A 19,747-nucleotide genomic window follows, 5' to 3' on the forward strand; every position below is an offset into this window, starting at 1 on the left:
AGTGGCACTGATCATTACTGTCACTATGGTGGAGTGTTCACTCAGGATGAGTGGCACTGATCATTACTGTCACTATGGTGGAGAGTTCACTCAGGATGAGTGGCACTGATCATTACTGTCACTATGGTGGAGTGTTCACTCAGGATGAGTGGCACTGATCATTACTGTCACTATGGTGGAGTGTTCACTCAGGATGAGTGGCACTGATCATTACTGTCACTATGGTGGAGTGTTCACTCAGGATGAGTGGCACTGATCATTACTGTCACTATGGTGGAGAGTTCACTCAGGATGAGTGGCACTGATCATTACTGTCACTATGGTGGAGTGTTCACTCAGGATGAGTGGCACTGATCATTACTGTCACTATGGTGGAGTGTTCACTCAGGATGAGTGGCACTGATCATTACTGTCACTATGGTGGAGAGTTCACTCAGGATGAGTGGCACTGATCATTACTGTCACTATGGTGGAGAGTTCACTCAGGATGAGTGGCACTGATCATTACTGTCACTATGGTGGAGTGTTCACTCAGGATGAGTGGCACTGATCATTACTGTCACTATGGTGGAGTGTTCACTCAGGATGAGTGGCACTGATCATTACTGTCACTATGGTGGAGTGTTCACTCAGGATGAGTGGCACTGATCATTACTGTCACTATGGTGGAGTGTTCACTCAGGATGAGTGGCACTGATCAGTATTGCCATAATGGTTGTGTTTTCATTGATAGGACAATTGGTACTGGACAAAAAAATATCGCTCTTCGAGGCGATAACTGCGTCTCATCTCCACTTGGTAATGCTGCTTTCACTGTTCCTCTTAAACTCTCCTCTAGGTCTGGTTTTCTAAATTTTCTTGTCCATCTCACACTCACAGGCGCTCTGCATGTCATTATTCTTCTATGAAGCCCAGAGGTCAGGTTATCTACCAGCAAACAAACATGTTTCCTGGCGGAATGACTCTGGTCTGGACGACGGTTCTGATGTCGGTTATGACCTTGTTGGTGGCTACTATGATGGTAAGAACCATGACCACACACACACACACACACACACACACACACACACACACACACACACACACACACACACACACACACACACACACACACACACACACACACACACACACACACAGAGGGAGAGAGTGGACCTAGTAGCGACCAGCGAAGAGACGGGGCCAGGAGCTGTGGCTCGTCCCCTGCAACCACAAATAGGTAAGTACACATACACACACACACACACACACACACACACACACACACACACACACACACACACACACACACACACACACACACACACACACACACAGAGGGAGAGAGTGGACCTAGTAGCGACCAGCGAAGAGACGGGGCCAGGAGCTGTGGCTCGTCCCCTGCAACCACAAATAGGTAAGTACACATACACACACACACACACACACACACACACACACACACACACACACACACACACACACAGAGGGAGAGAGTGGACCTAGTAGCGACCAGCGAAGAGACGGGGCCAGGAGCTGTGGCTCGTCCCCTGCAACCACAAATAGGTAAGTACACATACACACACACACACACACACACACACACACACACACACACACACACACACACACACACACACACAGAGGGAGAGAGTGGACCTAGTAGCGACCAGCGAAGAGACGGGGCCAGGAGCTGTGGCTCGTCCCCTGCAACCACAAATAGGTAAGTACACATACACACACACACACACACACACACACACACACACACACACACACACACACACACACAGAGGGAGAGAGTGGACCTAGTAGCGACCATCGAAGAGACGGGGCCAGGAGCTGTGGCTCGTCCCCTGCAACCACAAATAGGTAAGTACACACACACACACACACGTCCTCTTGTTCTTCTTGTCTAGCATAACAATGCCTTCAGGTATTTTTTTTCTTCATCGTTCATCTATTGTTTGTTTGTGTGTGTGTGTGTGTGTGTGTGTTTGTGTGTGTGTGTGTGTGTGTGTCTGTGTGTGTGTGTGTGTGTGTGTGTGTGTGTGTGTGTATGTGTGTGAGCGAAACGTTGTGTAAATAAAAACTCGCTTCCATATAAGTGTCTCAGTTTTACTGTACCTGCTAGCATCGTTCTTTACCCTTACACTCTCAGGTTAGAGAATTACTCTGTACAGGTAACAACATATCTCTTTACCTTTCCCACAGCCGGCAACTATGTCAAGTTCGGCTTCCCGATGGCCTTCACCGTTACCATGCTATCCTGGGGCCTCCTCGAGTTTCCTGACGGCTATAGTGAAATGGGTGAGTTATCTTTCTCATACTGTTTACCCTACTGTTGTGGGTGAGGCATCTCTCTGTAGCATACAGCATCATTGACTGTTTATCTCACTGTTGTTGTGGGTGAGGCATCTCTCTGTAGCATACAGCATCATTGACTGTTTATCTCACTGTTGGTGTGGGTGAGGCATCTCTCTGTAGCACACAGCATCATTGACTGTTTATCTCACTGTTGTTGTGGGTGAGGCATCTCTTTGCTGCATACAGCATCATTGACTGTTTATCTCACTTTTGTTGTGGGTGAGGCATCTCTTTGCTGCATACAGCATCATTGACTGTTTATCTCACTGTTGTTGTGGGTGAGGCATCTCTCTGCAGCATACAGCATCATTGACTGTTTATCTCACTGTTGTTGTGGGTGAGGCATCTCTCTGTAGCACACAGCATCATTGACTGTTTATCTCACTGTTGTTGTGGGTGAGGCATCTCTTTGCTGCATACAGCATCATTGACTGTTTATCTCACTGTTGTTGTGGGTGAGGCATCTCTCTGTACCATACAGCATCATTGACTGTTTATCTCACTTTTGTTGTGGGTGAGGCATCTCTCTGCAGCATACAGCATCATTGACTGTTTATCTCACTTTTGTTGTGGGTGAGGCATCTCTCTGCAGCATACAGCATCATTGACAGCAGAGTGAGGGCGGCACAGATAAGTGCCTAGATAAGATGAAAAACACAAAATGGGTGGGAATGGTTTTGTATATGTGTGCGAGCGAGACCTGCTGGCTGAAGCACTGATGCAACACTTGGGTATCTTTATTGTGTAAACGTTTCGCCGGCCAGTGGAATGATGAAGCCACTGGCTGGCGAAACGTTTGCACAGTAAAAATACCAAGGTGTTCAACAATTGTTTAAATCATCAATTTGCCGGTTTTCTAAATTATTTCTAATAGTAATAGGTGAGACGTGCCTAGCAAGGGTCAGTAGGCTTCCCTCAGTGTTAGTAAGGGGCAGTAGGCTTGCCTCAGTGTTAGTAAGGGGCAGTAGGCTTCCCTCAGTGTTAGTAAGGGGCAGTAGGCTTCCCTCAGTGTTAGTAAGGGGCAGTAGGCTTGCCTCAGTGTTAGTAAGGGGCAGTAGGCTTCCCTCAGTGTTAGTAAGGGGCAGTAGGCTTCCCTCAGTGTTAGTAAGGGGCAGTAGGCTTCCCTCAGTGTTAGTAAGGGGCAGTAGGCTTCCCTCAGTGTTAGTAAGGGGCAGTAGGCTTCCCTCAGTGTTAGTAAGGGGCAGTAGGCTTCCCTCAGTGTTAGTAAGGGGCAGTAGGCTTGCCTCAGTGTTAGTAAGGGGCAGTAGGCTTCCCTCAGTGTTAGTAAGGGGCAGTAGGCTTGCCTCAGTGTTAGTAAGGGGCAGTAGGCTTGCCTCAGTGCTAGTAAGAGTCAGAAGGCTTGCCTCAGTGCTAGTAAGGGTCAGTAGGCTTGCCTCAGTGCTAGTAAAGGGCAGTAGGCTTACCTCACTGCTAGTAAGGGTCAGAAGGCTTGCCTCAGCGCTAGTAAGGATCGGTAGGCTTGCCTCAGTACTAGTAGAGGTCAGTAGGCTTGCCTCACTGCTAGTAAGGGTCAGTAAGCTTGCCTCAGTGCTAGTAAGGGGTAGTAGGCTTGCCTCAGTGCTAGTAAGGGACAGTAGGCTTCCCTCAGTGCTAGTAAGGGTCAGTAGGCTTCCATCAGTGCTAGTAAGGGTCAGTAGGCTTGCCTCAGTGCTAGTAAGGGGCAGTAGGCTTGCCTCAGTGCTAGTAAGGGGCAGTAGAGTTGCCTCAGTGCTAGTAAGGGTCAGTAGGCTTGCCTCAGTGCTAGTAAGAGGCAGTAGGCTTCCCTCAGTGCTAGTAAGGGTCAGTAGGCTTGCCTCAGTGCTAGTAAGGGGCAGTAGGCTTGCCTCAGTGCTAGTAAGGGGCAGTAAGCTTCCCTCAGTGCTAGTAAGGGTCAGTAGGCTTGCCTCAGTGCTAGTAAGGGGCAGTAGGCATGCCTCAGTGCTAGTAAGGGTCAGTAGGCTTGCCTCAGTGCTAATAAGGGTCAGTAGGCTTGCCTCAGTGCTAGCGAGGGTCAGTAGGCTTGCCTCATTGCTAGTAAGGGGCAGTAGGCTTGCCTCAGTGCTAGTAAGAGTCAGAAGGCTTGCCTCAGTGCTAGTAAGGGTCAGTAGGCTTGCCTCAGTGCTAGTAAAGGGCAGTAGGCTTACCTCACTGCCAGTAAGGGTCAGAAGGCTTGCCTCAGTGCTAGTAAGGATCGGTAGGCTTGCCTCAGTACTAGTAGAGGTCAGTAGGCTTGACTCACTGCTAGTAAGGGTCAGTAAGCTTGCCTCAGTGCTAGTAAGGGGCAGTAGGCTTGCCTCAGTGCTAGTAAGGGGCAGTAGGCTTGCCTCAGTGCTAGTAAGGGTCAGTAGGCTTGCCTCAGTGCTAGTAAGGGGTAGTAGGCTTGCCTCAGTGCTAGTAAGGGACAGTAGGCTTCCCTCAGTGCTAGTAAGGGTCAGTAGGCTTCCATCAGTGCTAGTAAGGGTCAGTAGGCTTGCCTCAGTGCTAGTAAGGGGCAGTAGGCTTGCCTCAGTGGTAGTAAGGGGCAGTAGGGTTGCCTCAGTGCTAGTAAGGGTCAGTAGGCTTGCCTCAGTGCTAGTAAGAGGCAGTAGGCTTCCCTCAGAGCTAGTAATGGTCAGTAGGCTTTCCTCAGTGCTAGTAACGGGCAGAAGGCTTGCCTCAGCGCTAGTAAGGGTCAGTAGGCTTGCCTCAGTGCTAGTAAGAGGCAGTAGGATTGCATCAGTGCTAGTAATGGTCAGTAGGCTTGCCTCAGTGCTAGTAAGGGTCAGTAGGCTTTCCTCAGTGCTAGTAAGGGGCAGTAGGTTTGCCTCAGCGCTAGTAAGGGTCAGTAGGCTTGCCTCAGTGCTAGTAAGAGGCACTAGGATTGCATCAGTGCTAGTAAGGGTCAGTAGGCTTGCCATAGTGCTAGTAAGGGGCAGTAGGCTTGCCTCAGTGCTAGTAAGGGTCAGTAGGCTTGCCTCAGTGCTAGTAAGAAGCGGTAGGCTTGCTTCAGTGCTAGTAAGGGGCAGTAGGCTTGCCTCAGTGCTAGTAAGGGTCAGTAGGCTTGCCTCAGTGCTAGTAAGGGTCAGTAGGCTTGCCTCAGTGCTAGTAACGGTCAGTAGGCTTCCCTCAGTGCTAGTAAGCTGCAGTAGGCTTGCCTCAGTGCTAGTAAGGGGCAGTAGGCTTGCTTCAGAGCTAGTAAGGGGCAGTAGGCTTGCCTCAGAGCTAGTAAGGGTCAGTAGGCTTCCCTCAGTGCTAGTAAGGGTCAGTAGGCTTGCCTCAGTGCTAGTAAGGGGCAGTAGGCTTGCCTCAGCGCTAGTAAGGGTCAGTAGGCTTGCCTCAGTGCTAGTAAGAGGCAGTAGGATTGCATCAGTGCTAGTAAGCGGCAGTAGGCTTGCCTCAGTGCTAGTAAGGGGCAGTAGGCTTGCCTCAGTGCTAGTAAGGGTCAGTAGGCTTGCCTCAGTGCTAGTAAGGGGCAATAGGCTTGCTTCGGTGCTGGTAAGGGGCAGTAGGCTTGCCTTAGTGCTAGTAAGGGTCAGTAGGCTTGATTCAGTGCTAGTAAGGGGCAGTAGGCTTCCCTCAGTGCTAGTAAGGGTCAGTAGGCATGCTTCAGTGCTAGTAAGGGGCAGTAGGCTTGCCTCATTGCTAGTAAGGGGCAGTAGGATTGCGTTAGTGCTAGTAAGGGTCGGTAGGCTTGCCTCAGCGCTAGTAAGGGGCATTAGGATTGCCTCAGTGCTAGTAAGGGTCAGTACGCTTGCCTCATTGCTAGTAATGGGCAGTAGGCTTGCTTCAGTACTAGTAAGGGGTAGTAGGCTTGCCTCAGTGCTAGTAAGGGGCAGTAGGCTTGCTTCAGTGCTAGTAAGGGTCAGTAAGCTTGCCTCAGTGCTAGTAAGGAGCAGTAGGCTTGCCTCAGTGCTAGTAACGGTCAGTAGGCTTGCCTCAGTGCTAGTAAGAAGCAGAAGGCTTGCTTCAGTGCTAGTGAGGGGCAGTAGTCTTGCCTCAATGCTAGTAAGGGTCAGTAGGCTTGCCTCAGTGCTAGTAAGAGGCAGAAGGCTTGCTTCAGTGCTAGTAAGGGGCAGTAGTCTTGCCTCAGTGCTAGTAAGGGGCAGTAGGCTTGCCTCAGCGCTAGTAAGGGGCAGTAGGCTTGCCTCAGCGCTAGTAAGGGGCAGTAGGCTTCCGTCAGTGCTAGTAAGGGGCAGTAGGTTTGCCTCAGTGCTAGTAAGGGGCAGTAGGCTTGCCTCAGCGCTAGTAAGGGGCAGTAGGCTTCCTTCAGTGCTAGTAAGGGGCAGTAGGTTTGCCTCAGTGCTAGTAAGGGGCAGTAGGCTTGCCTCAGTGCGAGTAAGGGTCAGTAGGCTTGCCTCAGTGCTAGTAAGAGGGAGTAGGCTTCCCTCAGTGCTAGTAAGGGTCAGTAGGCTTTCCTCAGTGCTAGTAAGGGGCAGTAGGCTTGCCTCAGCGCAAGTAAGGGTCAGTAGGCTTCCCTCAGTACTAGTAAGAGGCAGTAGGATTGCATCAGTGCTAGTAAGGGGTAGTAGGCTTGCCTCAGTGCTAGTAAGGGGCAGTAGGCTTGCCTCTGCGTTAGTAACGGTCAGTAGGCTTGCCTCAGTGCTAGTAAGGGGCAGTAGGCTTGCTTCAGTGCTAGTAAAGGGCAGTAGGCTTGCCTCAATGCTAGTAAGGGTCAGTAGGCTTGCCTCAGTGCTAGTAAAGGGCAAAAGGCTTGCTTCAGTGCTAGTAAGGGGCAGTAGGCTTGCCTCAGTGCTAGTTAGGGGCAGTAGGCTTGCCTCAGCGCTAGTAAGGGGCAGTAGGCTTGCTTCAGTGCTAGTAAGGGGCAGTAGGCTTGCCTCAGTGCTAGTAAGGGGCAGTAGGCGTGCGTCAGTGCCAGTAAGGGTCAGTAGGCTTGCCTCAGTGCTAGTTAGGGGTAGTAGGCTTCCCTCAGTGCTAGTAAGGGTCAGTAGGCTTTCGTCAGTGCTAGTAAGGGGCAGTATTCTTGCCTCAGCGCTAGTAAGGGTCAGTAGGCTTGCCTCAGTACCAGTAAGAGGCAGTAGGATTGCATCAGTGCTAGTAAGGGGCAGTAGGCTTGCCTCAGTGCTAGTAAGGGGCAGTAGGCTTGCCTCAGTGCTAGTAACGGTCAGTCGGCTTGCTTCAGAGCTAGTAACGGGCAGTAGGCTTGCTTCAGTGCTAGTAAGGGGCAGTAGGCTTGCCTCAGTGCTAGTAAGGGTCAGTAGGCTTGCCTCAGTCCTAGTAAGGGGCAGTAGGCTTGCCTCAGTGCTAGTAACGGTCAGTAGGCTTGCCTCAGTGCTAGTAAGTGACAATAGGCTTGCCTCAGTGCTAGTAAGGGGTAGTAGGCTTGCCCCAGTGCTAGTAAAGGGCAGTAGGATTGTCTAAGTGCTAGTAAGGGTCAGTAGGCTTGCCTCAGCGCTAGTAAGGGGCATTAGGTTTGCCTTAGTGCTAGTAAAGGTCAGTAGGCTTGCCTCAGTGCTAGTAAGGTTCAGTAGGCTTGCTTCAATGCTAGTAAGGGGTACTAGGCTTGCCTCTGTGCTAGTAAGGATCAGTAGGCTTGCCTCAGTGGTAGTAAGGGGCAGTAGGCTTGCTTCAGTGCTAATAAGGGTCAGTAGGCTTGCCTCAGTTCTATTAAGGGGCAGTAGGCTTGCCTCAGTGCTAGTAACGGTCAGTAGGCTTGCTTCAGTGCTAGTAAGAAGCAGTAGGCTTGCTTCAGTGCTAGTAAAAGGCAGTAGGCTTGCCTCAGTGCTAGTAAGGGTCAGTAGGCTTGCCTCAGTGCTAGTAAGGGGCAGACGGCTTGCTTCAATGCTAGTAAGGGTCAGTAGGCTTGCCTTAGTGCTATTAAGGGGCAGTAGGCTTGCCTCAGTGCTAGTAACGGTCAGTAGGCTTGCTTCAGTGCTAGTAAGAAGCAGTAGGCTTGCTTCAGTGCTAGTAAAAGGCAGTAGGCTTGCCTCAGTGATAGTAAGGGTCATTAGGCTTGCCTCAGTGCTAGTAAGGGGCAGACGGCTTGCTTCAATGCTAGTAAGGGTCAGTAGGCTTGCCTCAGTGCTAGTAAGGGGGAGTAGGCTTGCTTCAGTGCTAGTAAGGGGCAGTAGGCTTGCCTGTGTGCTAGTAAGGGGCAGTAAGATTGCCTCAGTGCTAGTAAGGGGCAGTAGGCTTGCCTCAGTGCTAGTAAGGGGCAGTAGGCTTGCCTCAGTGCTAGTAAGGGGCAGTAGGCTTGCCTCAGTGCTAGTAAGAGGCAGTAGGCTTGCTTCAGTGCTAGTAAGGGGCAGTAGGCTTGCCTCAGTGGTAGTAAGGGTCAGTAGGCTTGCCTCAGTGCTAGTAAGGGGCAGTAGGCTTGCTTCAGTGCTAGTAAGGGGCAGTAGGATTGCCTCAGGGCTAGTAAGGGGCAGTAGGCTTGCCTCAGTGCTAGTAAGGGGCAGTAGGCTTGCCTCAGTGCTGGTAAGGGTCAATAGGCTTGCCTCAGTGCTAGTAAGGGGCAGTAGGCTTGCTTCAGTGCTAGTAAGGGGCAGTAGGCTTGCCTCAGTGCTAGTAAGGGGCAGTGGGCTTGTCTCAGTGCTAGTAAGGGGCAGTAGGCTTGCCTCAGCGCTAGTAACTGTTAGTAGGCTTGTCTCAGTGCTAGTAAGGGGCAGTAGGCTTGCCTCAGTGCTAGTAAGGGGCAGTAGGCTTGCCTCAGTGCTAGTAAGGGGCAGTAGGCTTGCCTCAGTGCTAGTAACGGGCAGTAGGCTTGCCTCAGTGCTAGTAAGGGGCAGTAGGCTTGCTTCAGTGCTAGTAAAGGGCAGTAGGCTTGCCTCAGTGCTAGTAAGGGTCAGTAGGCTTGCCTCAGTGCTAGTAAGGGTCAGTAGGCTTGCCTCAGTGTTAGTAATCTTCAGTAGGCTTTCCTCATTGCTACTAAGGGGCAGTAGGCTTGCCTCAGTGCTAGTAAGGGGCAGTAGGCTTGCCTCAGTGCTTGTAAGGGTCAGTAGGTTTGCCTCAGTGCTAGTAAGGGTCATTAGGCTTGCCTCAGTACTGGTAAGGGGCAGTAGGCTTGCCTCTGTGCTAGTAAGGGTCAGTAGGCTTGCCTCAGTACTAGTAAGGGGCAGTAGGCTTGCCTCAGTGCTAGTAAGGGTCAGTTTGCTTGCCTCAGTGCTAGTAAGGGTCAGTAGGCTTGCCTCAGTGCTAGTAAGGGTCAGTAGGCTTGCCTCAGTGCTGGTAAGGGTCATTAGGCTTGCCTCAGTGCTAGAAAAGGGCAGTAGGCTTGCCTCAGTGCTAGTGAGGGTCAGTAGGCTTGCCTCAGTGCTAGTAAGGGGCAGTAGGCTTGCTTCAGTGCTATTAAGGGGCAGTAGGCTTGCCTCAGTGCTAGTAAGGGTCAGTAGGCTTGCCTCAGTGCTAGTAAGGGGCAGTAGGCTTTCCTCAGTGCTAGTAAGGGGCAGTACGCTTGCCTCAGTGCTAGTAAGGATCAGTAGGCTTGCCTCAGTGCTAGTAAGAGTCATTAGGCTTGCCTCAGTACTGGTAAGGGGCAGTAGGCTTGCCTCAGTGCTAGTAAGGGTCAGTAGGCTTGCCTCAGTACTAGTAAGGGGCAGTAGGCTTGCCTCAGTGCTAGTAAGGGTCAGTTTGCTTGCCTCAGTGCTAGTAAGGGTCAGTAGGCTTGCCTCAGTGCTAGTAAGGGTCAGTAGGCTTGCCTCAGTGCTGGTAAGGGTCAGTAGGCTTGCCTCAGTGCTAGAAAAGGGCAGTAGGCTTGCGTCAGTGCTAGTGAGGGTCAGTAGGCTTGCCTCAGTGCTAGTAAGGGGCAGTAGGCTTGCCTCAGTGCTTGTAAGGGGCAGTAGACTTGCCTCAGTGCTAGTAAAGGGCAGTAGGCCTGCCTTAGTGTTCCACTGTTCTTTAAGTATTTATTTTCTCATTGCCCACAGACAAGACTCGGATCGCTCTTGATACTATCAAGTGGGCTACCGACTACTTCTTCAAGTGTCACACTTCATCATATGAGCTCTGGGGCCAGGTAAACCATCTTTCTGTGGCTTGAGAATGCTATTAGTGTAGCGCCAGCGTAGAATTCCATCGTGAAGACTTATTAACATATCGGATACATTCTGTTGGATAGTTACATTGTGCTCCTACCCGCAGTGTGTGGGACATGGGACTGTGGAAACACTGAAAGTGTACAGTGTACAGCTACACCTTTTCTGTATGATCTTAGTGGGAATAAACACTAGGAATTATTCCCTGCGTACGTGATTATTCGATTGCGTACGTGATAATGAAATCAGTTCACATGAGGATCTTAGAGGACGAGAAAGATGATAGGTATTATTTTATTTGTCATAGGTAAAATGTACATACATACAAAAAAAGAATGAAATAACTGGAGTATATCAGGAGAGGGTTTCAGGGGTCAACGCCCCCCCCCCCGGTCCGGTCTGTGGCCAGCAAACTTTACGGATTCCGTTCTTTCTTTCCAGGTTGGAAACGGTAATGTTGATAACAGCTCTTGGGGCCGACCTGAAACCATGACCATGGAGCGACCTGCTTACAAGATTGATGAGAGTAACCCTGGTTAGTGAATTTTCGTACTGACTACCCTGGCTGGTCAGCTCGGGGTTCTGGTGACTCTAGCTGGTGAGCTCGGGGTTCTGGTGACCCTGGCTGGTCAGCTCGGGGTTCTGGTGACTCTAGCTGGTGAGCTCGGGGTTCTGGTGACCCTGGCTGGTCAGCTCGGGGTTCTGGTGACTCTAGCTGGTGAGCTCGGGGTTCTGGTGACCCTGGCTGGTCAGCTCGGGGTTCTGTTGACCCTGGTTGGTCAGCTTGGGGTCCTGGTGACCCTGCCTGGTCAGCTCGGGGTTCTGGTGACCCTGGCTGGTCAGCTCGGGGCTCTGGTGACCCTGGCTGGTTAGCTCGGGGTTCTGGTGACCCTGGCTGGTCAGCTCGGGGTTCTGGTGACCCTGGCTGGTTAGCTCGGGGTTCTGGTGACCCTGGCTGGTCAGCTCGGGGTTCTGGTGAACCTGGCTGGTCAGCTGGGGGTTCTGGTAACTCTAGCTGGTCAACTCGGGGTTCTGGTGACCCTGGCTGGTCAGTTCGGGGTCCTGGTGACTCTAGCTGGTCAGCTCGGGGTTCTGGTGACCCTGGCTGGTCAGCTCGGGGTTCTGGTGACCCTGGCTGGTCAGCTCATGGTTCTGGTGACCCTAGCTGGTCAGCTCGGGGTCCCGGTGACCCTGGCTGGTCAGCTCGGGGTCCTGGTGACTCTAGCTGGTGAGCTCGAGGTTCTGGTGACCCTGGCTGGTCAGCTCGGGGTCCTGGTGACCCTGGCTGGTCAGCTCGGGGTCCTGGTGACCCTGGCTGGTCAGCTCGGGGTCCTGGTGACCCTGGCTGGTCAGCTCGAGGTCCTGGTGACCTTGGCTGGTCAGCTCGGGGTCCTGGTGACCCTAGCTGGTCAGCTTGGGGTCCTGGTGACCCTGGCTGGTCAGCTCGGGGTCCTGGTGACCCTGGCTGGTCAGCTCGGGATCCTGGTGACCCTGGCTGGTCAGCTCGGGGTCCTGGTGACCCTGGCTGGTCAGCTCGGGATCCTGGTGACCCTGGCTGGTCAGCTCGGGATCCTGGTGACCCTGGCTGGTCAAGGATTGTCTTTCTGGTAATACTTCCACTGACAGGGTTAATAACACTACTCATTACTTTTTAATGGTAGAAAGTTCATTCGTCGGGCGATGGAAAAGCAGATACAAATGCCACACAATACGAGTCTTTATTGACAACGTTTCGCCCACACAGTGGGATTTATCAAGTCACAAACACATCTCCGTTCGTAGGACGAGCTGAACTCCCCGAGAAACTAGTCCCTCCAGGTAAAACCTGAAAAATCTCTTCTTCCAGGAACAGAATTGGCTGCCGAGACTGCTGCTGCTCTGGCCGCCGCCTCCATCGTTTACATGGTGAGGCCTCCAGGTTGTTGTTGCTCCATTTCTCAAGCTTTCTAGTCGGTATCGATGGTTATCTCCTCCGCTGCCCGGTTCCAAACCAGCCAGCGGTTCGCTGTATATAGCTACTAGAAGTTAACTACAGTTTACGTGGAAGATTGTACATTTAATGATAGCCACAAGGTGCGATACGAGCAGAGAATCTGAACGTAACTGCACTAATCAGTGACTGATTGTGTTTCAGAGTTACCTGAGAGGTATTGAGAGGTATTGAGGGGTATTGAGGGATAATGAGAGGTAATGAGAAGTATTCAGAGATACTGAGAGGCATTGCAGTGTTAATTACTGTCTTGGTCGAGTTAGTTTACCCAGGAACTCAATCCGAACCACTAAGGCAGATCTTTGCTCTCACTGTGTTCCATCTCGCCCGTCATAGACCCTTTCCTGCTGATTTGGGTCTTCTAACGCTTGACTAGAGTGTACTAACTAGCCATGGGTTTGAACCCCATCCGTTCCCTGATTTAACTAGGAAGGAATTGGCCATCCTCAGGGACGGTATCCCAGGCACCCACAGCCTGGTTGGTCAGACCGGCAACCGGGACGTTGGTCTGAGACCGGGAAAAAGGGAGCAGTGATCCCCGAAATCGACCCCCTGGGTCGATTTCGGGGGATCACTGCTCGGGGTAACCTCAAATAGATCACTGCTCGGGGTAACCTCAAATAGATCACTGCTCGGGGTAACCTCAAATAGATCACTGCTCGGGGTAACCTCAAATAGATCACTGCTCGGGGTAACCTCAAATAGATCACTGCTCGGGGTAACCTCAAATAGATCACTGCTCGGGGTAACCTCAAATAGATCACTGCTCGGGGTAACCTCATATAGATCACTGCTCGGAGTAACCTCAAATAGATCACTGCTCGAGGTAACCTCAAATAGATCACTGCTCGGGGTAACCTCAAATAGATCCGTAGCTATTGATGTCATTACTAGCGAATACCAAGAGCATAATAGAAATATGTTCTATTTGAGTAAGAATCCCTTGTAGTGGTTGAAAGTTCGTGTACTTCCCTTGCTACTTCCCTCGCTACTTCCCTCACTATTTTCATGTCTACTTCCCTCGCTACCTCATGTCTGCTTCCCTCGCTACCTCATTTCTACTTCCCTCGCTACCTCATGTCTGCTTCCCTCGCTACCTCATGTCTACTTCCCTCGCTACCTCATGTCTACTTCCCTCGCTACCTCATGTCTACTTCCCTCGCTACCTCATGTCTACTTCCCTAGCTACCTCATGTCTGCTTCCCTCGCTACCTCATGTCTACTTCCCTCGCTACTTCGCTACTTTTCTCGCCAGAAAACCGACAGTATCTACGCCACTTGGATGATGGATTTGGCGAAAGTGCTGTACGACTTTGCCGACAACTTCCGTGGTCACTACGACATGTCGATCCCCGACGCAAAGGATTGGTACCCGTAAGTTCAAATTCTAAATTCTAAATTCGTGTAGAACCGCTTAACCCACAGGGGTCAGCCAGTGCCTGGAAAAAAAATTATTTATTATTATTATTATTATTATTATTATTATTATTATTATTATTATTATTATTTTTTTTTTTTTTTTTTTATTATTATACGGCTTTTTTTTTTGAATAGGTCGAGTATTTTTTTGCATTATTTTGACTAGCCTATGATTTCAAAGATGTTTTATTTTTTTTTAAATGTATATTTTCAACTTAATCTTCTAATCAGTTTCAATACATAAAATTCGGCCCAGTGGGAACTGATCATTTGTTTAATAACATAAAATTAAGATTCTTACACCTGAGAGGGCAGTTGTGAGGGTGTGAGTCCCCCACACCTGCCTCCTGACAAGGCGGGTGTAGAGACAGAGACTTTAGAAACCATCGGAAGAGCTAATAAGGTAAAAAAAAATTATGGATTTTTTTCACATTTATAACTTTTGAGAAACGAAGTGTACCCAGGCAACGCTGGTTGATTTTACTACCAAACAGAATAAAACTTACCTCCTTTATTGCTGTAATAATGGAATACAAGACAGACAAGTTGATATCTTGGTGTCTTTATTTCCGTAATGTTCTCGTACACAATATACTTCTTCAGTCAAATACAGAAAGGTTACTGGACTGGTCACAGCACCTTGACCTACCTACTGTTTCGCTATCTCTGGTTTCAGTCACCTCTCTGTATTTGACTGACAAGACTTACCATGTTGTCACCTCTTTCATGAGAAGAAGAATCTGGTTCTCCCCGCAGTTCAACGAGCGGGTATGGTGACGAGCTGGTCTGGGCTGGTCTGTGGCTGTACAGAGCAACGGAAGATGCGTCCTACCTCACCCGCGCCAGGGGTCACTGGGACGAGTTCAGCCTGCAGTCATCCGAGGCTCAACTGTTCTACTGGGACGACAAGATGGCCGGAGTCTATGTGAGTCCTGCTCCATGATACACCATTACTGCTCGAAAAGTTACGGAAAAAGCTCTCATGGGAGCGACATTGAGCTTCATTAAGACATGGACCTAGAGCTAAGATTTTTTAATTGGCATACATAACAGACGTCATTTAAAAAAATGTTAAAAAACTTTGAGATTCTTTGCATGTCTCCTCAAAATATTTGCTAGATTTTTAATGTGCATAGTTCTGGTGATGGTATTGTAGCTTCCCCTCCCTCACTTCCCCACCATAATAAGGCCTGAAAAATAAAACCATTTCATCCACTGCTTCTTCAGGCCTAGATTGAGACAATTTACTGATACACTCTTCTTGTGATTCCCACCAGGCGCTCTTCTGGTTGTTGGACGGTTCCCAGGACTATTTAGATCACCTCACTACCTACCTGGATTATTTAAAAAACACTGCCCTCTACACCCCAGAAGGATTGGTCTTCCTCGATGAGTCGGGCACGACCAGACATGCTGCTAATGCTGCCTTCATATCCCTCTTGGTCAGTTCTTTCTCTTTCTCTTTACACTGTTTCTTTTTTTTCTTTACCATCTCGGCGGTCTCTCATTAAGGTGACCCAAAAGAAGAAAGTGCTCACCATCATTCAAACAATAGCTGTCTCTCCAAAAGCGTGTAGAAATCACGACTTAAAAACCCTCTGAACTGCAACAGCCCCCACCCGTCCTTAAGACTGCAGGCACTGTACATCCCACCTAAAGTACTCATCTCTGACTGATTGGGTTACCCTGAGTCCCTTCATAAATATTGCCCTGCAAATATCAACAAACTAAGTTGTCCACCTAAATGATAAAACCTGTTCTTGTTTAAGGGCTGCTGCCATGTGAAGCTGTTGGTTATAATACTTCTACAGTTTAAGGGCTGCTGCCATATGAAGCCGTTGTTCACAATATTTCTGCAGTTTAAGGGCTGCTGCCATATGAAGCCGTTGTTCACAATACTTCTACAGTTTAAGGGCTGCTGCCATATGAATCCGTTGTTTACAATATTAAAGTGCAAACCTCAAAATAAATTAGAACTGTTAACCTAAAAACAAATCTAATTCTGTTACTGAATTCGACCAGGCTGCATAAAACAATCTTTAAAATAATTTTCATGGACTTTAATTTTTAAAGATTGCAACAGTGTCTATAAGATGATTAACTGCAAAGATACGAGTGGAAAATAATTTGTTTTGCAGCGGAGGCCTACTCAAAAAATGTAGATTTTTAGCAAATGTATCTTCTGCCAAGCATAGCTAAGTAAGGTCAGGAAACAGGACAAGTGTTTCCTGATGCGGGTCTTAGTCATATAATGACCAACAGCTGGAGCTTTTGGTCATCTGACCAAAAACTTCTGCTGGCTTACAGGTCCACCCCTTTTAAAAATTAAGGTTATGGTTAGAGCCGTTAGATTACCCGCTATATCTCTCTTCTTTTTCAAGGCTGCCAAATACGGTGTGGACACATCTCTGAACAACCAGTGGGGTCAGGCTCAGATGGACCAGTTGCTGGGTGCCAACTCTCGCTACAACATGTCCTTCGTTGTGGGCTTCGGTGACAACTATCCTCAGAGACCTCACCACCGCTCCAGGTACACACACACACACACACACACACACACACACGGGGCCAGGAGCTGAGTCTCGACCCCTGCAACCACAATTAGGTGAGTACACACACACACACAAACACACACACACACACACACACACACACACACACACACACACACACACACACACACACACACACACACACACACATACAAAGACGGGATGTTCCAGAGATGGGACACAGACACAAGAGGTCACAATTGGAAGTTGAAGACTCAGATGAATCAAAGGGATGTTAGGAAGTATTTCTTCAGTCATAGAGTAGTCAGGCCATGGAATAGCCTAGAAAGTGATGTGGTGGAGGCAGGAACCATACATAGTTTTAAGGCGAGGTATGATAGAGCTCATGGGGCAGGGAGAGGACCTAGTAGCAATCAGCGAAGAGGCGGGGCCAGGAGCTGTGACTCGACCCCTGCAACCACAAATAGGTGAGTACACACACACACACACACACACACACACACACACATAAAACGATGTTTCTGTACGTCTTAAATAAGATTGCTTAGGAACAGGTACATACATAGTGTAAATTACATAGGATAACCCAAAACAGTTAGATAAAGTGATTAATTTCCTTTGGGGTCTTCGTATTTCCATTGGGGTCCACGTATTTCCATTGGGGTTCTCGTATTTCCATTGGGGTCCTCGTATTTCCATTGGGGTCCTCGTATTTCCATTGGGGTCCTCGTATTTCCATTGGGGTCCTCGTATTTCCATTGGGGTCCTCGTATTTCCATTGAGTGTATTTCCATTGGGGTCCTCGTATTTCCATTGGGGTCCTTGTATTTCCACTGGGGTCCTCGTATTTCCATTGGGGTCCTCGTATTTCCATTGGGGTCCTCGTATTTCCATTGGGGTCCTTGTATTTCCATTGGGGTCCTTGTATTTCCACTGGGGTCCTCGTATTTCCATTGGGGTCTTCGTATTTCCATTGGGGTCCACGTATTTCCATTGGGGTTCTCGTATTTCCATTGGGGTCCTCGTATTTCCATTGGGGTCCTTGTATTTCCATTGGGGTCCTTGTATTTCCACTGGGGTCCTCGTATTTCCATTGGGGTCCTCGTATTTCCATTGGGGTCCTCGTATTTCCATTGGGGTCCTCGTATTTCCATTGGGGTCCTTGTATTTCCATTGGGGTCCTCGTATTTCCACTGGGGTCCTCGTATTTCCACTGGGGTCCTTGTAATATCTTATTATTTAAACCTTAGAAGTTAAAACGTCTAAACAACTCAACAGTGTGAAAATGAGTTCCAATAGAAGGTAATATACATTTACAGCTTCGTTCCCGCATTCTGTCCGTGAGGACTGAAGTCAGCCGAGACAAGAATGCATTACTGACACAAAACTTAGAGTTTTCTAATGTGATCTCTTTCTCTCTCTCTGATCTCCAGCTCGTGTCCCGACCCCCCTGAGGACTGCGACTACGGCTGGGCTTACACCCAGTCTGGACCGAACCCCCACACTTTGTACGGTGCCTTGGTCAGTGGACCATCTCTGGTTAGTAGTCTCATCCGGTCAGTGGACCACAGTGGGTCAGAGACCTTTCCTGAATCAGTTATAACTATTTTACTCGTCATTGACAGATTTTGTTTATCTATTGGCCTTTTACTTCCAATACTCTATTATTATTATTAGCGTAAGTTAGTTAGTTTAATATGTTTATTATGCACCCCATACCCATCCTGTGGGCGGTAGTCAAAAAATTACAGAGGTACATAATTGGTCCTAAGAGACACTAAATTGCAGATTTGGAAAAAATTTGTATCAATAACTTTTCCCTTATGCAACAGGTATTTTAAAGTCAATAGGAATTGAGATTGTATAGGCAGGTGTAAGAGATTGGGTGCTAGGTCAGGTGCTAGGAGAGGTCGGGTACTAATAGGGGTTAGGTGCTAGAAGAGGTCGGGTACTAATAGACGTCAGGTGCTAGAAGAGGTCGGGTACTAATAGGGGTTAGGTGCGAGGAGAGGTCGGGTAGTAATAGGGGTTAGGTGCTAGGAGAGGTCGGGTACTAATAGGAGTTAGGTGCTAGGAGAGGTCAGGTGCGGTGATATTGTTTCTGATAGTTTATGGATGTTTTGTGTTTTGCAATTTACATTCTGCAAAACTGACTGAAAAACGTAGGATATTGCATTTTCACGAATAACTCCCTGATCCATCGGGAGGCCTGGTCATGGACCGGGCCGCGGGGGCGTTGATCCCTGGAATAACCTCCAGGTAACCTCCAGGTAGGAGTGAAACCAAGATGGTGAACACTATCTAGGCTGAGGGACTGATTACCACGTTTTATATTGTCTCCAGTTTGGCGAAACGTCTTCAGAATAAAGATACCCAGGTGTTGCGCATGTCTTAGTCATTAATTGTCTTAGACACTGTTATGTTCGTTATTATGATTTGTAAAATCTTAATAACGCGACTGCAAATAAATCACAAACCTGCGAGTTATGAGACGCTTGCCATAGGTTCGAATCCCACCTGTTCTGTGATTTACGCTCATCTAGGAATTCAGGACTACAAGTTCTGTAGCCACTTAAAAAAAAAAACTCGATTAGGATGCCTCTCTTAGTGCCATGATGTGGCCAGAAGTATATGAGGATATTGTTTTCTTTTGGTTTATGGTACACCAGAGAAGGATGAGGAATTTGTAGACTAAAGTGTGAAAGCATTAACAAATAGGATTTTAAATCCATCTTACTGATAAGCGCATCTGTCTTACTGATAAGCGCATCTGTCTTACCGATAAGCGCATCTGTCTTACTGATAAGCGCATCTGTTTTACTGATAAGCGCATCTGTTTTACTGATAAGCGCATCTGTCTTACTGATAAGCACATCTGTCTTACTGATAAGCGCATCTGTCTTACTGATAAGCACATCTGTCTTACTGATAAGTGCATCTGTCTTACTGATAAGTGCATCTGTCTTACTGATAAGCGCATCTGTCTTACTGATAAGTGCATCTGTCTTACTGATAAGCACATCTTACTGGTAAGCGCATCTGTCTTACTGATAAGCGCATCTGTCTTACTGATAAGCACATCTGTCTTACTGGTAAGTGCATCTGTCTTACTGATAAGCGCATCTGTCTTACTGATAAGTGCATCTGTCTTACTGATAAGCGCATCTGTCTTACTGATAAGCGCATCTGTCTTACTGATAAGCGCATCTGTCTTACTGATAAGCGCATCTGTCTTACTGATAAGCACATCTGTCTTACTGATAAGCGCATCTGTCTTACTGATAAGTGCATCTGTCTTACTGATAAGCGCATCTGTCTTACTGATAAGCACATCTGTCTTACTGATAAGCGCATCTGTCTTACTGATAAGCGCATCTGTCTTACTGATAAGCACATCTGTCTTACTGATAAGCACATCTGTCTTACTGATAAGCGCATCTGTCTTACTGATAAGCGCATCTGTCTTACTGATAAGCACATCTGTCTTACTGATAAGCACATCTGTCTTA

General features: G+C 48.6%; 1 protein-coding gene across 1 annotated transcript in view; it reads left to right on the forward strand.

The window, feature by feature from the left end:
• LOC128698283 (endoglucanase E-4-like) overlaps window positions 1-19,747 on the forward strand; it is a 28,150-nt gene that overhangs the window by 6,649 nt on the left and 1,754 nt on the right. Inside the window, exons 3-12 of the mRNA XM_070098550.1 lie at window positions 880-1,021; window positions 2,194-2,289; window positions 10,209-10,297; window positions 10,758-10,851; window positions 12,163-12,221; window positions 13,562-13,680; window positions 14,482-14,650; window positions 15,003-15,167; window positions 16,107-16,255; window positions 17,672-17,777. Of these exons, the coding sequence (XP_069954651.1) occupies window positions 880-1,021; window positions 2,194-2,289; window positions 10,209-10,297; window positions 10,758-10,851; window positions 12,163-12,221; window positions 13,562-13,680; window positions 14,482-14,650; window positions 15,003-15,167; window positions 16,107-16,255; window positions 17,672-17,777 (1,188 nt within the window). The remainder of the gene's footprint in view (window positions 1-879; window positions 1,022-2,193; window positions 2,290-10,208; window positions 10,298-10,757; window positions 10,852-12,162; window positions 12,222-13,561; window positions 13,681-14,481; window positions 14,651-15,002; window positions 15,168-16,106; window positions 16,256-17,671; window positions 17,778-19,747) is intronic.

Source organism: Cherax quadricarinatus, chromosome 63 (genome assembly GCF_038502225.1).
Source record: "Cherax quadricarinatus isolate ZL_2023a chromosome 63, ASM3850222v1, whole genome shotgun sequence".
In the NCBI taxonomy this organism is placed as follows: domain Eukaryota; kingdom Metazoa; phylum Arthropoda; class Malacostraca; order Decapoda; family Parastacidae; genus Cherax; species Cherax quadricarinatus.